The sequence below is a fragment of the Aethalodelphis obliquidens genome, unplaced genomic scaffold, assembly GCF_003676395.1.
Source record: "Aethalodelphis obliquidens isolate GAN/ISIS:26980383/991018 unplaced genomic scaffold, ASM367639v1 scaffold21, whole genome shotgun sequence".
NCBI lineage: Eukaryota > Metazoa > Chordata > Mammalia > Artiodactyla > Delphinidae > Aethalodelphis > Aethalodelphis obliquidens.
The window spans coordinates 27214909-27229662 of NW_020837965.1; the positions used below are offsets into that span (position 1 = coordinate 27214909).

At 68.4% G+C, this 14754-nt stretch overlaps 1 protein-coding gene across 1 annotated transcript in view; it reads left to right on the forward strand.

Annotated features, from left to right (window-relative positions):
• Window positions 1–14152, forward strand: part of KIF26A (kinesin family member 26A) — a 39635-nt gene extending 25483 nt beyond the window's left edge. Inside the window, exons 5-16 of the mRNA XM_027120738.1 lie at window positions 512–701; window positions 4991–5203; window positions 5753–5846; window positions 6129–6391; window positions 6505–6688; window positions 6824–6986; window positions 7314–7476; window positions 8083–10957; window positions 11862–12067; window positions 12174–12194; window positions 12562–12712; window positions 12908–14152. Of these exons, the coding sequence (XP_026976539.1) occupies window positions 512–701; window positions 4991–5203; window positions 5753–5846; window positions 6129–6391; window positions 6505–6688; window positions 6824–6986; window positions 7314–7476; window positions 8083–10957; window positions 11862–12067; window positions 12174–12194; window positions 12562–12712; window positions 12908–13089 (4705 nt within the window). The 3' untranslated portion in view covers window positions 13090–14152. The remainder of the gene's footprint in view (window positions 1–511; window positions 702–4990; window positions 5204–5752; window positions 5847–6128; window positions 6392–6504; window positions 6689–6823; window positions 6987–7313; window positions 7477–8082; window positions 10958–11861; window positions 12068–12173; window positions 12195–12561; window positions 12713–12907) is intronic.
• The last annotated feature ends 602 nt before the right edge of the window (window positions 14153–14754 follow it).

Below are 14754 nucleotides of genomic sequence, written 5' to 3' on the forward strand. Positions count from 1 at the left end.
AGGGCCGCCTGGACCCAGGCCCGTCTGTGTCACCTGTGCTGGGTGCCTTGAATGCGTTCGCTCCTCAGGGCTATACACGAGGGCCTCTGGTGGTCATGTCATCCCATGTTAGAGATGGGGAAATCGAGGCACAGAGAGGCTAAGTCACCACGTGTGGGTCACACAGCCTGTGAGTGGCTGACCCCAGCATGTGCCGTCCCGCCCCAGCTGCTGAGTTGGGGACTTGGGGCGGCAGAGGGTGGGGGGAAGGGGATGCCCTCAGTGCGGGGTGTGGAGGGGGGCCGGGGTCCCGTGTCTGCCTGGGGCCTCTGTCGCCTGGCCTGTACTGGCATGGTGGCCCCAGCCCCGGGGGCCCCTGCTTGGCTGGGGGGGAATGACCTGTGGCCGTGTAGCCGCATTTAGGGTGGGGCGGGTGGCAGGACAGCTCTGAGGACCCGCACCCGCCTCTCCTCCCTTCCCCTCCCCTCCCCACGCCTCCCGCCCCTGCCCTCTCCACCCCTCCCCTCCCCAGGGCTGCCCAGAAGCTCAGCCTGGCCTCCAAGCGCAAGAAGCCCTGCCCGCCGCCGGCCCCCGCCGCCCGAGGAGCCCCCACCTACCCCACGGACTTCAGTGGGGCCCTGCAGCTGTGGCCGCCGCCCGTGCCCCCCTGCCTGCTCAGGGCCGCCTCCAAGGCCAAGCACAACCCCAGCAGTGTCGGAAAGGTAGGCCCTGCCCTGACTTGGGGGTGACCCTGGGGGGTGGCACGAGGCTGGGGTGTCTGGGCAGCTGCGGGATGGGGTGCGGGAGGTGGAGGGGATGCTTCCTTCTCCTGGGCTGGACCAGGCTGGTGAGCGTACAGATGGGGCGACGGAGGCCCAGGCCCACCTTGACGGCTCCAGGTGGTGGCAGGGAGCCTGGCAGACTGTGGTGGGCCTCCAGGGAGTGGGTGGGAGGGTCCCAGGGGCACGGGCTGGTCTCAGTGTGGGGCGGGACGGCCAGGGCTTCCCGGACTCAGGGGTGGGGTCTGGCCCCAAGAGCCCCCTTGCCTCGTCTTTGTTGGTGTGCTGCCCTCAGGGGGTCCGGAGGGCAGGGGTGGGACCCCTCAGCTATCCAGAGTCCCGGCAAAGCCCAGCCGCAGCCTGACCTGAGAAGTGGGGGAGCAGTTGAGTCAGGACGTCCCAGCTTCAGGTGGGGGCGCAGACCCGGAGTGGAGAAGGCCTCGCCCGGTCGCAGGCTGGCTGCCCCCTGGCTCCTGTGGCCTTTGGCTTCAGGTGGGGATGCAGGCCCCGAGTGGAGAAGGCCTCGCCCGGGCACAGGCTGGCTGCCTCCCGGCTCCTGTGGCCTTTGGCTGAGACAGTTTCTGTCCTGGTCCCATCTGGGCTGCCCATGACGGCCCCCCAGGTCTGGGTCGGGGCTGCCTGTGCGGCTCTGCGTGCGTGCATTAGTGGGGGATTCTGTGCCTCTGGAGGCACAGCAGAGTGGGGCCTGTCACCAGGGCCACACGGCTGTGGGGTGAGGACAGGACCCCAACCCTGAGCGTGCACCCCATCGCGTTTCCCTGGCCTTCTGCCCGCTCTGCCCCTCCCCGAGAGTGGCGGCTGCCCACCGGGCACTGGGTCTGGCCTTTCCAGTGCCCAGAGGCCCAACCCCTGCAGAGCTGGGGGGGTGGGTTCCACACACCCCTGGACTCAGTCTGTCCTGCCGCCTAGGACACGCCCCAGGGGGCTTCTGCTCCTAGTGACGGGTCTGCAGAGGGGTCTGATGCATCTGCAGGGGTCACCCTGCCCGGGCCCGAGCTGCTCCCCAGGCCCCCACCCCACCGTCCCCCTGGCCCTCCTGCTGTAGCCTCTGTGCTCGGCCTCCCGGAGGTCAGTCCCCGTGTCCGGACGTCCAGGAAGCCTTCCCTCACCCCATCACCACCACGCCCTGAGACGGAGGTAGACGTGTCCCCCGGGAGCTTGCTGAAGTGGGGAATCTGGGCCCTGCTTGGGCGGTGGGAGTGCCGGGGCCAGAGGGAGGACACCGCGAGCTGGCCGTGGGGAGGGGGCTCTAAGCAGCTCTGGGCCTGGTCACTCGGCCCATCTGGGGTGGGGGCTGGGTGGCTGGAGGGTTGGGGGGGCTCGTGGTGCGGACCCTGCTTTCTTACCGCCGCCGTGTTACTTGGGGCTCCAGCAGGCCTCCCCGTCCCCCTGGGGCCAGGCCCCCCACCCAAGTATTCCAGGGCGGGGGCTCCTCCCCTCTCTCCGGCAGACCACCGCTGTGCCCTGGTCCCCTGCGGCAGGGAGCCCGTGGCCGCCCGTCCTGGTCCTCTCACCGTGCCCCCCAGAGCCCCCTCCCCAGCTCCCTGGATGTTATCTGCATGAAGAGCACATAGTTAGAAATGCCTCCTGAAAGGCATTTAATATTGTCAGAGGAAAGAAAGTTAGATTACACTCGATTCCTGACATTAATGTACCACTTAAGGTAATTCATCATCCTGCGGGATTAAAGAAGACAGCCCCTCCCCCCAGGGCTGCCTGGGCCGTCTCTTAGGAGTGGAAGCCCCTTTTTATGCAAAATGTATTTTTTCCCTACCTAGCTGCTATTCAGCGGGGCTCTGCAATATCTGAACATTTAGGGGGGAGACGTGCTTGTGTGGCGCAAAGACCCTGTCATTTCCCCGCGGTAATGAAAGGATTCTCGCAGACAGTGACCCAGGCATTTAGCTGGGACGGTGGCGCGTGGCGTGGGGCTGGCGCATGCGATGTCCCCTCCCCGCCGGGAACGCTCTCCAATCCGCAGAACCCATTTGGCTCCTGAAGCGGCCAGGAGTTCACGCTGAAAAAAAATTGCCCAAAATTACTGGGAAATGCACGTTTTCATCTGCTTGGCAGTGGCGTTTGGAAATGAAATAGTTTTGTTCATGTCGTCGGGGAATAAGAGAATCGATTCTCGGCTAATGGAGCCCAGGTTCGGAGGAGCTCAATAGAAAAGTATGTCTTTCCGCGTCTCCCCGGAGGACCCCCTCTCCTTACGGCGGCGCGAGTTTGCATGTCAATTTGCCACATGCCGAAGGGACGGAGATGGTGCCTCGTGCGAACTACCCACGGTAAACCAATTTCGCCGGAGTTATGTATCTGTCAGTTACAATTAAACCCGTGAAAAATATTGGCTCTGAGATGAGGCTGGTAATTTGATTTACACTGTACTGGAGAAATCGGAGATTTCACCGGAGAGCGGAGGGCGGTGTCCTCCAGCGGAAACCGGAGTCTGGTGCCTTCTCCTGGGAGGGCCCCCCCCAGGGTGGCTTGCCCTGTCAGCACTCGGGCCCCCTTGGCCACACCCAAGATGCGCAGCCCAGGGTGATTGTTCTCCACGCGGGTTTGGGGGTGTTTGCAGTGTCACTTGTTCTGGGCTCCTGCATCTTGGTTCCTGGCTTCCCTCCCCTCTGAGCTTTCTGTTCCCTTGAGGGCCTTGGGGCTGGTAGTCCAGCCCCAGGAGCTGGCATGAACGTGGGTAGGGAGCACGGGCAAGCCTTATATCTGCTTTTGTGTTCGGGGGACTCACAGTGGCAGAGGCTGCCTGGTGGCCTGTTGGGCCCTGAGCTGAGCCGAGCCCTGTCCAGCTCTGCTGTGTCCCCACCGCGGGCCCCCACCCCAGCCTTTGTCTCTCCACCATCTCCCCTGGCCTGGGGATTCAGGATTCCTGTCTCCTCTGGGATCATCCCGCCCTCTTCCTTCCGGGTTCTGTGCCAGTGGGATTGCCTCTGGCGTCCTGCTGACCCGGAGTCCTGCCACAGGTGTCCAAGGGGTTTGAGTCTCCCCAGGTGTCCTTGGGGTTCCGAGCGGCTCTGGGGTCAGAAGCACCAGATCCCGTTTCTCCCCGAGGGCGCCGCAGGCGTCAGGCCCGTCCCCCTCCGCGTGTTTGTCCTTCCTTCACTCCACACACTCCTGCCCACCCACCGCCTGAGGTGCAGACACGGGAGGATGTGCCCAGGGCTCTGAAGGCCTCTGGCTTGGGGCTGGGAGCTGGGAGAAAGGGCTCCCTGGAGGAGGTGAGGCTGGACAGACACGTGGGGGGCCGGGGTGTGGGGCACTTGTCCCTCCCCTCAGCAGGGAGGCAGCTGCTCGTGCGGCCCGCGCGCCCCTCGCCTGCCTGGCCACGGCGCACGGCTGTCTTTCCTCGGGGCTGCACCTTGCTGTGCGTGGAGCCCGAGGTCGGGAGCTGGGGGGTGTGGGGAGGCCCCGGCTGTGAGGCAGGCCCTGTCCTCCGCATCAGGGGTGGAGGACACGCCTTCAGAGGAGCGTGCGTGGGGCTCTGAGGGGACCCTGTGGGTGGGGCCGGGGCCTGTGCCTTCCTGTCTGGTTGGGCCGGGTCTTGCCGCCCCGATCTGCGTGCCCCTCTCTCTCCGCCCTCAGATTTGGGGTTTGGGATTTCAGGAGACCCCCTGGCAGGCTGTGTGACACGGGTGAGACGGTCGACCTCTCTGAGTGTGTTCCCTCCCCCTTCTGAAGCCTGTGCGGGCCCGGGGGTGGGTCGCCATGGCGGCTGGTCCAGCGGGGAGCTGGCGGGCCTGGGGTGGGCCTGTGTGGGGTGACCCTGCTCTCAGAGGCCTGCCTTTGGGTTCAGCTCCCTTGGTGCTGGCTCTGCCTCGGAGTCAGCGAGAGGGTGCGGAGGAGCCCCAGATCGAGGTGGGGTGTGTTCTGGGTCCCGTCCTCGTCCTTCTGTCTCTCTGCTCGCTGGGGCAGCTGGAGTCTGCTCCCTCTGTCCTGCCCTCCCTCCGCCCTGTGCCCCCCGCGCTGTGCTGACGCGCTCTGTTCCCGGCCAGCCTCTCCTCTCGCTGGCCCTCGTTTTCTCCCTGCATGGCTGACCTCATGTGGGAGGCGCTCTGGCCTGGAGCTGGGGTGCCGGCGCCGCGTTCCTGCGGTGGGGACCCCACGCCGGGGCCTGGCCCACTGTCCTGACTCGCGTGAAGCCCCTCCTGCCGTGTACTTAGCAGCTGCTCAGATGCCCGCCCTGCCCACCTCCCCAGGTGAAGGTCATGCTGCGGATCTGGCCTGCTCAGGGGGCCCAGCGCTTGGCCGAGTCCATGTCCTTCCTGAAGGTGGACCCGAGGAAGAAGCAGGTGACCCTCTATGACCCGGCCACGGGGCCCCCAGGCTGCGCGGGCCCCCGACACGCCACCACGGCTGCCGTTCCCAAGATGTTTGCCTTCGATGCCGTCTTCCCCCAGGACTCGGAGCAGGTGAGGGTGACAGTGGCGGCCTCGGGTGGGGGCGGGGCCTTCTGGTGCAGAGCCGGGGCTGGGCGGGGGTGGGGGGGTGGTGGGGGTCGTGGGGAGGCCGGCTGTGTTTCCCCTTCCTCGCTGGCCTCCCCAGCCCTCGTGGTGTGTCCACCCAGCTCCTGGCCTGGTTCTCAGGCCAAGTTTTTCGGAGCCCAAGCCCCAGGGAAGCTTTCCGAGTGGTGCTTTGTTTCCCAGAGGTGCTCCTCCACGTGTCCCGTGTGTGCCGTGCGTGCGTGCAGCATGGTGTGTGCCCGGCGTGGCCGCAAGGGCACTGTGACTTCTGTGTGTGTGCGTGCACACTGCGTGTGCCTGTCAGCTGTGTCTGGCTGGTTCATGCTGTGAGTGTGTGTGTGTCCATGTCCGGTCCGTGTGTGTCGTGTGTCCACGTGGAGATTTTGTGTCCTTGGTCTTGGGCGCCCTCCCGGCCACCTCGTGGACTCACCGTCTGTACGTGATGAGACAGAAGTGGCGGGAGGCCGGTGGCTGCCTGACTCTGTGCCTGTCCCCCAGGCCGAGGTCTGCTCGGGGACAGTGGCCGACGTGCTTCAGTCGGTGGTCAGTGGGGCCGATGGCTGCATTTTCTCCTTTGGCCACGTGAGCCTTGGTAAATGCCCCTTACCATCCCCTCTCTGCAGTCGCTGGGCGCCATTTCTGGGTGGGGTGGGGGGTGGGCATATCCCATATGGGCAGCAGGTGGGCACCTGGGGCGGGGGGCTGTGGAGAGGAAGCTGAAACCCTGTAGGCCTAGAAGGTAGAGCTGTGGAGTGGGTCAGAAGAGGCCCCCGGGGTCTGAGCGGCCCCAGGTTGGCCTGAGGGCCCCGGGCAGGGCCCGGGAAGCAGCTGCCGGGTCTGGCTGGGCTCTGAGGGCTTGTCACGCTGGCCCCAGGCAAGTCCTACACCATGATCGGGAAGGACAGCTCGCCCCAGAGCCTGGGCGTCGCGCCCTGCGCCATCTCCTGGCTCTTCCGGCTCATTGACGAGCGCAAGGAGAGGGTGGGCGCCCGCTTCTCCGTCCGCGTCTCGGCCGTGGAGGTGTGCGGCCGGGACCAGAGCCTGCGGGACCTGCTGGCCGAGGTGGCCTCCAGCAGCCTGCAGGACGCCCAGTCCCCGGGGGTGTACCTGCAGGAGGACCCCATCTGCGGGGCGCAGGTACGCCGAGGCCGCCGCGCGGGGGGCAGGGCCGCGGGCTTGGGGGCCGCGTGGGGGTGGCGGCTCGGCCCCGAGCCACTCAGGCGCCATCCCCGCTGTCCGTCTGTCTGCAGCTCCAGAACCAGAGCGAGCTGCGGGCGCCCACGGCTGAGAAGGCGGCCTTCTACCTGGACGCGGCACTGGCTGCGCGCAGCGCCAGCCAGGCCGGCGGTGGCGAGGACGCCCTGGGTGGCTCGCACATGCTCTTCACGCTGCACGTGTACCAGTACCGTGTGGAGAAGTGCGGCAGGGGCGGAAGTAGGTGGCCGTGGCACCTGCGTGGTGTGGGTCCGGCCGCCCTCCCTCTCGGCAGGACTGTCCCGGGTGTGGGCTGCGGGGCAGGGTCTGGGTGCCCTGCGGCCGAGCCTTCACCCTCCTGCCCTGTGGTTGCAGTGTCTGGAGGCCGCAGCCGCCTGCACCTCATCGACTTTGGCAGCTGTGAGGGGGCACCTGGCAGGGGTGGGGAGGCCCCCGGGGGCCCGCCACATCTGTCCTTGTCGGCTTTGGGCAGCGTCATCTTGGCCCTGGTCAGTGGAGCCAAGCACGTGCCCTACAGGTGAGTGGTGGGCTCCTGGCCGGGGCCCTGGGGACCCAGCCCAGCCCAGCCCACGTCAGGCGTGTCCAGCTTGTCTGTGGTCCCTGAGCCCCTCAGTTCTTTGCTCCTCCATCACCTGACGGGCCTTGCTGCCCGAGGGCTGCGGTGGGGGGGGGGTCCTGGCGCCCAGGGCGTGGGGAACAGAGGTGGGGGTCAGCCCTGACCCCGAGACTCCAGGCCTGGCCCTGGTCCAGCGAGAGGCCCTGCGGCAGCCCACGCGCCCAGCCTCCCACCCGGCATCCCTCCTGGGCCCTCAGCCCCTGACCCCCGCCCCTCCCCGGCCCCCAGGGAGCACAGGCTCACCATGCTGCTGCGGGAGACCCTGGCCACCGCCAACTGCCGCACCACCATGATCGCCCACGTCTCCGATGCACCCGCCCGCCACGCCGAGACGCTCAGCACCGTGCAGCTGGCCGCCCACCTCCACCGCCTGCGCAGGAAGAAGGTCAAGGTTGGCTCCGCCTCCCGCCTGCCCCTCCCTCTCCCCAGGGCCCCTGCCTGCATGGTGGGGGTGCCGGGGCCCCGTGTCCTGGGGTCACAGGGCTGTGCCCACACGGCCTTGCCCAGAGGCGGCGGGGCCCAGGCTCGAGGTCGCCCCAAGCAGAACCGGACCTGCTCGCGCTGGGGGCTGTGGTTGTCTGGCCTCTATCTGCCTGGCTCAGGGGTAGGTGTGTGCTCAGGGCAGCCTGGTGGGATGGCCGTTGCCTGTACCCGTCCCAGGCCTGGTCCAGCAGGGCACGCCCCAGGCAGCCCTCCGTCGGGCCGGAGGGTGGAGTTAGGGGCGCCCCGGGGTGCGCTGGGTCTGACTCCGGGGTTTGCACTTACGTGCCATGTGCTGAGGGCACGTGGTCTCACCCCCCTGTGACTCGGCTTAGCGCTTCCTTGGGGGTCCGGTTACGTTCGCGGCTGAGACCTCTCGTGCCGGTCCAGCGCTTGATGGGACACGGTTGGTGGCTGCGCTGTCACTTCCTTCACTGGAGCGTGGTGTGTGCGGCTGGGGTGCGGGGGAAGGGGGGCAGGCGGGGAGGCCGCTCAGGTGGGCCTGCTCTGTTCCCAGTACGCGTCCAGCTCCTCGGGTGGGGACAGCTCCTGCGAGGAAGGCCGTGCCCGCCGCCCCCCGCACCTGCGACCCTTCCACCCGCGCTCTGCAGCCCCAGACCCCGACCGCCTGGCCCCCAGCTCGCCCGGCGACCCCGACTACTCATCCAGCAGCGAGCAGTCCTGCGACACCGTCATCTACGTGGGGCCGGGGGGGGCGGCGCTGTCGGACCGCGAGCTCACGGACAGCGAGGGCCCCCCCGACTTTGTGCCCATCATCCCCGCACTGAGCCGCCGCCAGCCCTTCCGGGGCCCGCGTGACGCTGACCACTTCCGCTGCAGCACCTTCGCGGAGCTGCAGGAGCGGCTGGAGTGCATCCACGGCAGCGAGGGCCCCCCAGGAGGCCTGGGTGGCACCAGCGGAGCCCAGGCTAGCCCGGCCCGCGGGGGCAGGAAGCCCTCACTGCCCGAGGCCGCGGCCCCCAGGAAAGCCGTGGGCTCCCCACTGGCCGCCAGCACGCCTCGCGGCAGCCCCGGCCCACATACCCACCGGGGTGCCCCAGAGTCCTCCAAGGCTGGTGGTGACCAGAGAGAGGACGGCAGTGCCAGGCCCGAGCTGCCTGTGCCGGATAAGGCCACGGGGGGCAGAGGCAGGAGGCTGCTGCCCAGCCTGGCCCCCCTACTGCCTCGGCAGCTGGAAGCTGGCGGGGCCCCAGAGGAGCCTGGGGGAGCCGACGGTGTGGGTGTGGTACGGACACCCCCTGTGGGCATGAGCGGGCAGGAGGGCTGCCCCCGCCCCTCCGCACGCGGCCAGTGTCTGGAGCGGGGCCTGCTGACCACCACAGTGACCTTGCAGCAGCCCGTGGAGCTCAACGGCGAGGACGAGCTGGTGTTCACACTGGTGGAGGAGCTGTCCCTGGGGGGGCTGGCCGGCCCCGGGCGCCCCTCCAGCCTGGCCAGCCTCAGCAGCGACTGCTCCCTGCAGGCCCTGGCCTCGGGTTCGAGGCCCGTCAGCATCATCAGCAGCATTAACGACGAGTTTGACGCGTACACCTCGCAGGCGCCCGGTGGGGCCCCGGACGGGGCGGCCGAGGCTGGCGGCAGCCACGGCTCCTCCGTCAGCTCGTGGCTCAGCGAGGTCAGCGTGTGCACGGCCGACAGCCTCGGCCCCGCCCCGCGGCCTCCCTCGCGGGCCAGCCCAGACCCCTTGAGCCCCGGCTCGCCAGCGGGGCCTGAGCCTCTGGGCTCCCCGATCCTGGATGGCTCCTTGGAGGGCAGCAGCTTTCAGTTCTCAGAGCAGGACAGACCGGACAGTCCTGGCCCCGCCCAGAGTCCTCGTCCCACGGAGGAGGCCACGGCAGCTGCCAGCCGACCTGGCCGGGAGCCCCACGCCGCGTCCCCACGGCGGGCCGCCCCAGCACCAACCATCCACTCCAGCCTTCCCCGCAGACCGAGGACTACCTCAGCGGCCAGTCGTGTGGGCTGCCCCCGCCTGGCCCCGGGCCCGCCTGGCCCCGGAGGCCTCTTCGAGGACCCTTGGCTTCTCCGGGCGGACGAATGTGGCCTGTTGCCCCTGGCCTCTGCCAGCAGGGCCCCCGGCCTGGCCCCAATGCTGGCTTGTGCCCGGAGGGTGGTGGACGGCTGTGAGGTGGGCAGGGCAGCCCACAGGCCAGAGGCCGTGGCTCAGATCCCACCGCTGCGGAGGGGAGCCACCACGCTGGGTGTGACCACGCCCTCCACATCCTTCGGGGACGCCTCGGCCGAGGCAGCGGCCTGCCTGGGCAGCCCAAAGGCCACGTCCAGCAGCAAGAAGGGTGTGGCCTCCAAAGGGGACCTCTGCCCGCGGCCTGGCGGGGGGGTGGCCCCCCCGGCCCCGCCGGTGCGCAAGTCCAGCCTGGAGCACAAGAACAGCCCGGCGCCGGCCGCTCCCCAGGCCGGGAGCCTGGCTTGGGCCGGGGCTGCCACCTGCCTCCGAGGGGAGGGGGAGGCCAGGCCTGGCGGCCGGGCTGACCACTCCATCCCCAGGGCCACATCCAGCCTGAAGGCCCGGGCTGGCAAGGCAGAGGCAGGGTGCCGTCCTGCCACTCACGGGTCTCTGGAGCGGTGCGAGGAGGGCCTGGCGCACGGCAGCAGCAAGGCCAGGGAAGGCCCCGGGAGGCCGGCCCGGGCCATGCCCAGGTTGGGTGTGCCGCCTGCCAGCCCCACGCCTGGGCCCGCTCCTGCCTGTAGGAGCAGCCCGGCCAAGGGCGTGGGGGCCCCCAAGCCCCCCACCAGCGGGGGCAAGGGCCGCAGCCCGGCGGCAGGCGGGTCCAGGGCTCTGGGTGCTTCGGTGAAGCCGCTGGCCCCTGTGGCGGGCAGGACCCCTGGGGGCCCAGTGACGGGCCCCAGGGTCGCCCCGCGAGTGGTGCCTTGCGTTGGGGCCAAGGCCAGCCGGGGCACCATCATGGGCACCAAGCAGGCGCTCCGGGCCGCCCACAGCCGTGTCAACGAGCTGGCGGCCGCCGGAGGCCACGGCCGAAGTGGCCCCTTGTGGGGCTCGGCCGACTCGGACAGCGGCAACGACAGCGGTGTGAACGTGTCCGAGGAGCGGCCGCCCGCGGGCCCGGTGCTGCCCTCCCCGTACAGCAAGGTGACGGCCCCGCGGCGGCCGCAGCGCTACAGCAGCGGCCACGGCAGCGACAACAGCAGCGTGCTGAGCGGGGAGCTGCCGCCCGCCATGGGCCGCACGGCCCTCTTCTACCACAGCGGCGGCAGCAGCGGCTACGAGAGCATGATGCGCGACAGCGAGGCCACTGGCAGCGCCTCCTCGGCCCCTGACTCAATGAGCGACAGTGGGGCCGCATCCCCGGGCGCCCGCTCCCGCAGCCTCAAGTCCCCCAAGAAGAGGGCCACAGGTGGGTGTGGCCCAGCCCCTGCAGGGCCCGGGCCTGGCCGCACTTGACAGCTGGGCACCACCTTCGTGGATCCCAGTGCAGGCGGCCCTCGACGGTTTCACAGACGTGCCTGGGGCTGTTCAGGCTGTAGGTGTGTGCGGTCCCTATGCTGCCTCTGAGGCTGGTCCCCATGCCCTCAGAGCGGGCTGGCAGGGGTGGGCCCACACGGGGCACCCTGCTGAGGCGGGGGAGCCGGGAGAGGACTTGGGTCTGGGGCTCCAAGCCTGGTGTTCCCCCCCGGGGCTGGTGCCCAGCTGCCTGGGCGCCCCCTGCTGTGCTGTTCCTGCCTCCAGCCCCTGGCCCTTCTGTCTCTGGGGACCTGGGGAGTGTGGGCCTGTTTCTCATGCTGTGTGTGGCTGGGGGGTTTGGCCACTGGCTGCTGTCCTCCGGGAGGGCAGGGGAGGCACGCCCTGGCTGAAGGTGGGCTGGGAAAGCAGGAGGCCGGTGTGGGGAGCAGGGAGGGGTGTGCTGGGAGATGTGGCTGGTGCCACAAGCATGGGCCTGGCTTGGGAGCCTGTCCGGAGGCGGTGTGGTAGAGACGGTTGCCATTAGGAAGCAGCGTGGCCCCTTAGGCTGTCAGAGAGCTGCCTCCAGGGCTGGCGGGTGTGACCCTGAGGCTGCTGTCCAGCAGGGAGGGTGTGGCCGTCCCAGGCCGGCTGGGGGGGCCTGGGGGACAGGAGCCCATCTCTCCCACCGGGCAGGCAGGGGCAGCCGGGTTTCCGGCCGGTGTAGGCTGAGCATTTCAGGACTGGGAGGGCCCCCGTGGGCTCTGCCTGTCAGAACCACAGCCAGGCGCCCCTCTTGGTCCTGGGCTGAGGGCTGGGGTCCGGCCTCTGCTCACCCAGCGCCCGGCTCTCTGTTGCAGGTCTGCAGCGGCGACGGCTGATCCCGGCCCCACTGCCCGACGCTGCTGCCCTGGGCCGCAAGCCCAGCCTCCCCGGCCAGTGGGTGGACCTGCCACTGCCCCTGGCTGGCTCGCTGAAGGAACCCTTTGAGATCAAGGTGTACGAGATTGATGACGTGGAGCGCCTGCAGCGGCACTGCCTGCCCCCGAGGGAGGACCCGGCCGAGGTCGGGGCTGGGGCAGTCCGGGGGCAGGCGGTCCTGGGAGGGCAGGGTGGGCCCCTGGGGTGTGACAGGGCAGCCCACTGACCTCATCTTGCTCTCTTGTCCACAGCCCTCCCAGAATGCAGAGAAGGTAGGAAAGGCCCCGCTCGCCCCTGAACCCCTGGCATCTCCCGATGGCCCTTGTGGGCCGAGTGGGGGGCTGGAGGGGTCCTGAGGCCACCGCTCTCGTGCCCTGGAATTACGCCGAGGTGTGGGCGTGCTTCCCACCGCCGTGCCCGCTCGTCCTGGGCCCGGGTTCCAGACAGGCACGGGCTGCTTTGGGAGCACGTGGCGTGAGCTCCCTCGGGCAGGAGGGGCCCAGGTCCTACCCTCTGCCTGCCTTTGAGGCCCTGCTGTCTGCCTGCTCGGGCCCGGGGGGTGGAACGAGGCTCACGGAGCCCCTGGGAGCAGGCCGTCCTCCGTGCCTGAGCCCACCCGCCGCCGTCCCCGCCGCCCAGGGCCCGGTGTGCGTCAGTGCGAAGTTGCGGCTGGCCGAGCGTCGGCAGCAGCGGCTGCAGGAGGTGTGGGCGAAGCGTGAGGCGCTCCGCGAGGAGCTGGCTGAGACCCAGGGCCGGCTGATGGTGGAGCCCGGCCGCTGGCTGGAGCAGTGTGAGTCTCCCCGTTCATCCCCCCACACCCCGGGGGGCGCAGGTGCAGGACCCCAGGCTCTGCGCCCCCCCTGCACCCCCAGTCCAGCCACTTCACCCCGTCCCAGGTGGGGACCCAGAGGCTGGGAGGGAGAGAAGCATTTCCTGGGCCTTGCGGGGACCCCGGCCTGACCTGCGGTCTGCCGTCCATCCCTAGTCGAGGTGGACCCGGAGCTGGAGCCCGAGTCGGCCGAGTACCTGGCGGCCCTGGAGCGCGCCACGGCCGCCCTGGAGCAGTGCGTGAACCTGTGCAAGGCCCGCGTCATGATGGTCACCTGCTTCGACATCAGCGTCGCCGCCGCCACCGCTGCCCCGGGGCCGCAGGAGGTGGACGTCTGAGGCTGGGCACTGGGACACGGGGGAGGGGGTGGGGGTGTCGGGGGCTCGAGGACGGGACGTGGGACGGAGCGAGGATGTGGCGGGGGTTGGAGGGACGAGGATGCGGAGGGTCCAGTGGGGACCCGCGGGTCTTGGAGGCGATGGAGCGTGAGGCAGGGGAGGGGCCGGCCGAGCACGTGGACGGAGGAGCGAGTGAGCAGGACACGGGAAGACTATCGCCCCCAGACAGCAACGCAAGTGCCTTTAACCTTGGACTGGATTTCTCTCCTTTTCGCGTTTGGTGCTAAGGACTCGAGACACCAGCAGACGGTGCGCTGGGGCCGCCGGCCCGACTGATCTGATCGCGCCTTCTTTACAGCCAGGCAGTTCCATGTAGCAAGACAGCCCCGGGCTCGCCGGGCTCCGGGTTAGGATTCAGGGTTGCTTTTCTTTCCTAGCTGTTTCCTCTCAGCAGAGCCCGCCTTGGTGGTCTCCAGACCCTCGGCCTGCGTGTGTTCTCTGCGCAAATCGAGCCGGTGGGGTCTTCCAGGCGGGGATGGCCGACCCTCCTCTCCCCAGGACCTGCTCTGTTCTGAGGTCACCGGGAGGGCGGCGCCCAAGGGTTGAGCTGAAGGCACCTGGCGCCTTCTTCCACGGCAGGAATTCTTACCAAAACCACAAGCAAAAAACAAACCAACACACACAAAAATGGGAGGGGGAGGGGGAGGGTTTTGTAAAGGTTCTGTTAGGTTCGTATTTTTATATCGTTTTGCCTATAACTGAGGTATTTGCAGTTGGAATTTGAAGACAAATGGTCTATTTTTTTTGGTTTTCTATGGAAGGTGTCACTCCGGCCGGGCTCTTTCTGGGGGTCCCCAAGCAGGGCGGGGGTCCTCAGAGCCACTTCTTGCCAAATGTAGACCAGGGGTGAGCCCGCCGGCGAGTGGGACGCTCCCGTCACTGCGGGTTCTGTTTTCTGATCGTCATGTGTTTTCTAGGGTTGTCCAAACCTTTGTACAAATGTGTAGATAATATCTTGCTACAGCTTTTATTTGTGAATAAAAGATGCACCCATTGTTCACGCAGCTCCTGAGTTCACTGGGCGTGCAGTCCTCTGAGGGTCCTGGGGCGAGGGGGCTGCGGAACGTTGGAGGGATGTGTCCACGGGATCAGAGGGCTTCGGGGTCAGCAGAAGACCCTCCCTCTGCCCACAAACCCTACAGCATCCCCATGCAGGGACCAGCGTTGTAGGCGAGAAGGCACTGGCCGGGAGGAGGTTCTCCTGCAGGCTGGGATGCAAGCCCCCATCTCCTCTCTGTCCCCCTCCCCAGCCACTCCGTCTTGAGTTGCCCGGCTCTCGGGGCCCTGAGGCAGGGAGCCAGGGGCAGGGGCTGGGCTGATGGGAAGCAGCATTTTCTGGTGGGCTCCTGGCCCCCTTCCCAGAGCTTATGTTAGCTGGGGAAATCCTGGCAGCGGCCATGGTGACCCCGCGGGAGACCCCACCTGCCTTTCCAGGAGGTAGACGAGCAGACACTCCACGGGCACGTCAAGGTTCGGGACCCCCTGAGCTGGAGGGGGTCCCCGCCCAGCACAGCCGCCCTCCCCACTCTGCCCCTCTCTGCTGTGCTCAGGCCGCCCTACCCGATGGCCCTGGCTGCCCCCTGGCTGCCGCCCCCGCCCCATCTG